The sequence below is a fragment of the Pollachius pollachius genome (assembly GCF_949987615.1).
Source record: "Pollachius pollachius genome assembly, chromosome: 19".
Lineage (NCBI taxonomy): Eukaryota > Metazoa > Chordata > Actinopteri > Gadiformes > Gadidae > Pollachius > Pollachius pollachius.
In genome coordinates, this window is record NC_136952.1 from 15,059,564 (window position 1) to 15,063,339 (window position 3,776).

General features: G+C 53.0%; 1 protein-coding gene across 1 annotated transcript; it reads left to right on the forward strand.

Annotated features, from left to right (window-relative positions):
* Positions 1–3,556, forward strand: LOC307090679 (C1q-related factor-like; the record flags this gene model as incomplete). Its single annotated transcript, XM_079757426.1, has 2 exons — positions 1–759; positions 3,377–3,556. Exons 1-2 carry the CDS (start codon positions 94–96, stop codon positions 3,554–3,556), a joined length of 846 nt encoding a protein of 281 aa, XP_079613552.1. The 5' UTR covers positions 1–93.
* Between the last annotated feature and the right edge of the window lie 220 nt (positions 3,557–3,776).

Genomic DNA, 3,776 nt, shown 5'->3' on the forward strand with positions numbered 1-3,776 from the left:
ATTCCCCCCCCGGAGAGCTCTGCGCTGGCAGCCCAGCCCCGGTCGCGGCTCAGCCTGGGGAGAAAGACCCTGGTGGTGGCCGCCGTGGGGGTGATGCTGGTGCTGGTGCTGGTGGTCCTCATCCCCGTGCTGGTCAGCTCCGTGGGCGCCGCCGGGGACGCCGACCAGACCCCCTCGCACTTTGAGATGCTGGGCACCTGCAAGATGGTCTGCGACCCCTTCACCAACACGGAGACGGGCGTCATGGAAACAGGTGGCGGCGGCGGCGTGACGACAGACCCGCCCTTGGACGACAACCACCTTCGGGACGCCTCGGACGCCGTCCGCATCTCGGGCCCGTCGCCGCTGCCCACCTACGGGGTCTTCGGGCCGCAGGGCAGGCACGGACGCCCCGGTAAGCCCGGACCCCCGGGACCGCCCGGAGAGCCCGGTCCGCCGGGACCCAAGGGTCCGCCGGGGGACGGCGTGGACGTGGTGCGGGCGGGGGTCCTGGGCGCGGTGGGCGGTCGGGGGGCGGTGACCGCGGCCACGTACAGCACCGTGCCGCGCGTGGCGTTCTACGCGGGCCTGCGGAACCCGCAGGAGGGCTACGACGTGCTGCGCTTCGACGACGTGGTGACCAACATCGGCGAGAACTTCCAGGGCCCCTCGGGGAAGTTCATCTGCAAGATCCCCGGGACTTACTTCTTCATCTACAACGTGCTGATGAGGGGCGGGGACGGGACCAGCATGTGGGCCGACCTCATCAAGAACGGCCTGGTGGGTAGTAGTCTTCCCTTCCTTTGAACATTCTCAGATCTGTAGACTTTTTATCATTTTTTAATCGCTCAGCACACGCTTTTATCTAAAGCCACACACAGTTAATCCAGAGATAGCTCATCAATGACTGTTAGGGGTATTGCTCAAAGGATGCCTACAGGTTCAAACGGGTGCTGTTAGGCTGGGGGTCAAACTCCCTAGCCTCTATTCTTCCCCAAAAACATTTTTTTTTTGGGATGATTATCAATATTCTGTACAAGCACAGCATGTCAATACTTCCAGATGAAGTAAGTAGCAGTACTTAGTCTATGTTTACCCCTTTCCATAAACTGTGCTCACCGTTTTCCTGTTTTCTGACGGTTTTCTGATAAGTAGGGGTTGTGTTCATTAACTGTGCACTTGACCAGAGCAAACTTCAACCCGAGAGAGAGACTTCCACTGTGAAAGCTCTTCAAGCTGCAAACAATAACTCTGATGGGCACATTACATTACAACTGCCTGAGCCTGATTTGCGCGCTACAGTGACCCCGCACCGATAGATCGGAGGCGTGCAGTGGAGTAGGCAGTGCGGTGGAAGTCTCCCGTGAGTAGTCATGCGATCATGTGTGCAGCGATGGGCGAGTTGCACGTTAGCCTGGTGCTACACCACGCGATGACAATGCCCAGTGGCATGCTGTCAGCCCCTGCAACGCTAACCCATTACACCTCCCCTCATGCACACCGCAAAGAGGGGAGAGAGAGAGAGAGAGAGGGAGCATGCCCCTATCTCGACTTTGCACACATCAAAACGGGGCCCGCGGGCCGGCCAGGTTCAAAGCAGGTGCCCTTTGAAATACAGGGCGCTTCACGCAAAGCGTGAGGTGTTGCTTGGAGATATCTCCCCCCCTGACACCCCGCTGTAAAAGGTTTTAAATATATGAAACCGTCAAATTCCCCATATTCATGTCTTCTAATATGTTTTAAGCCCTGGGTGCAGCAGCCTGTGATCAAACATCATGTCAATCAAAGCCCGGAGACCATTTGAAGCGAGGAGATTGGCCAAATAGTCGGTGGTGGACGGACTGGTTAGGCTGGAAGTCACGCGCTCCAAACAGGTTCATAATGAGAGGGATGTTTGGTCTTGTTTTATCTCCCGGCATTTTTAATCCAGCCATTTTAGACCTATGATAAATAAAACTGTCTGTGCTGCCATGGCTAGATAGGGTAATATAATGTTAATATTTATCCCAGGTGGAAAGGTTGTAAGTATCAGAAATAATTAAAAAGAGCTGTATATACATATTTATATGATTAGAAACCTGTAAACCCAACACCAAGAACAACAACAACTATTATTTCCTGCAAAATTGTTCATCCTCTTGTAATAACGGTAGTAAGCAATTCATTTGCACAATCTTAGCATCTTCATCATCATCATCATCATCATCATCATCATCATCATCATCTAGAGTCGCAGACCCCTAATGACCCCCCCATCTAGTTTCCCCCCTTTCAGTTCAAACTCCTTATCAAAGTGTTTAATTATTGAAGTCACATTACCAACACAACTGCAACAACACCAAAAAGTACTAAGGGCACCATTACTTTTTGAACCCTGCGTTTAAAGGTCAGTTCAAAAATAATAAGGGGTAGTTGCTTGGTGATTCACTCTGCTAGCGTGCTAAACACAAATGAGCCTCATGGCTACACAGGTTAAATTCCCCTCTTTCCCATCAACCCAAATCCCGTCCACCGACACTGTCCATAATGGGTGTCCCTACGGCGTTTTCCGTTACACAGCGACCATATGCACCGGCAGACAGAGGACAGGTTATAGCCAGGGTTGGCACATGGAAGAGGGTAAGATCAGGGTGAGCAGGGGGAGGACGAGGGGGAGGGAGAGGGGGAGGAGGAAGAGGTCAGATCAGAGATGCCCTCATCTCCCTGACATCCATCATCACGTTGTCACACAGGGTTGAACGTGTCGTACTCTGTGAGCCCCGTCTGCGGCCCAGGGCGCCACGGAGCTAATTACAACTGCAGAGCGGCCTTCTTGGTTCTCACTTTGCCCGGAACCTGTCGCAGCAGTCTGGGCGTCTGCGAGGAGGGGGATTTATAGCGCCCTCCCTCAGAGGTCGGCTAGAGGTTCAGCATGACATCCCAATTGGTAACCCTTCGCCAGAACAGGAACCGCTTCCGCCCTGCAGCAGGCACCAACGTGAGAGTTTGATGCTGTACTTTGGATCATATTTAAAAAAGGGGATTTTAAAACTAAAAACAGCCGACAATGACTTGAGAAGGGTGTTGGCCTAAGGAATATGAGGTCCGTCCCTCTGACCTGCCGTGTCTGGACAAACATTACACGTTACACATTGTCGGACACATATGACCAAAAACAAAACTCCTTCTCCTCCTTGCTCACCATCACCACATCATTCTTTCCATTTGAAAGTAAATAAGCAGGTGGATTTATCCAAAGCAACTTGGCTACAATGCTTACGCGTCCATCTTTGTACCGATATCTCTACAGTGAGGCGGTACTGCACTCATGGGGGCGGTGCAGGATCCAGAGCCTGTAGTCTTGGTCGCCAGCGTTAGCGCTGCTGGGTGACCGGGGGCTAACCCTGTCTCTCTCCAGGTGAGGGCGAGCGCCATCGCCCAGGACCAGGACCAGAGCTACGACTACGCCAGCAACAGCGTGATCCTTCACCTGGACGCCGGAGACGAGGTCTTCATCAAACTGGACGGGGGCAAGGCTCACGGGGGCAACAGCAACAAGTACTCCACCTTCTCAGGGTTCATGCTCTTCACAGACTGAGGGGGGGGGGTTTCCAAAGGCTAAATCCACCGACATCCACTTCCTGCCTTCCACTCGGCTCTCTGGCGAGGCAGGTTGGCGTTGTCTCTAGTCACTGATCCAGTCCGTTATGTAATGTTTGTTTTTGTCTTTGTTCAAAAGAGAGCCCCCTGCACTTGGAAACCCAAAAATGTTCTTTTGCAGTGAATTTTCTTTCGGCAGCATGACGCTTGGTGTGACA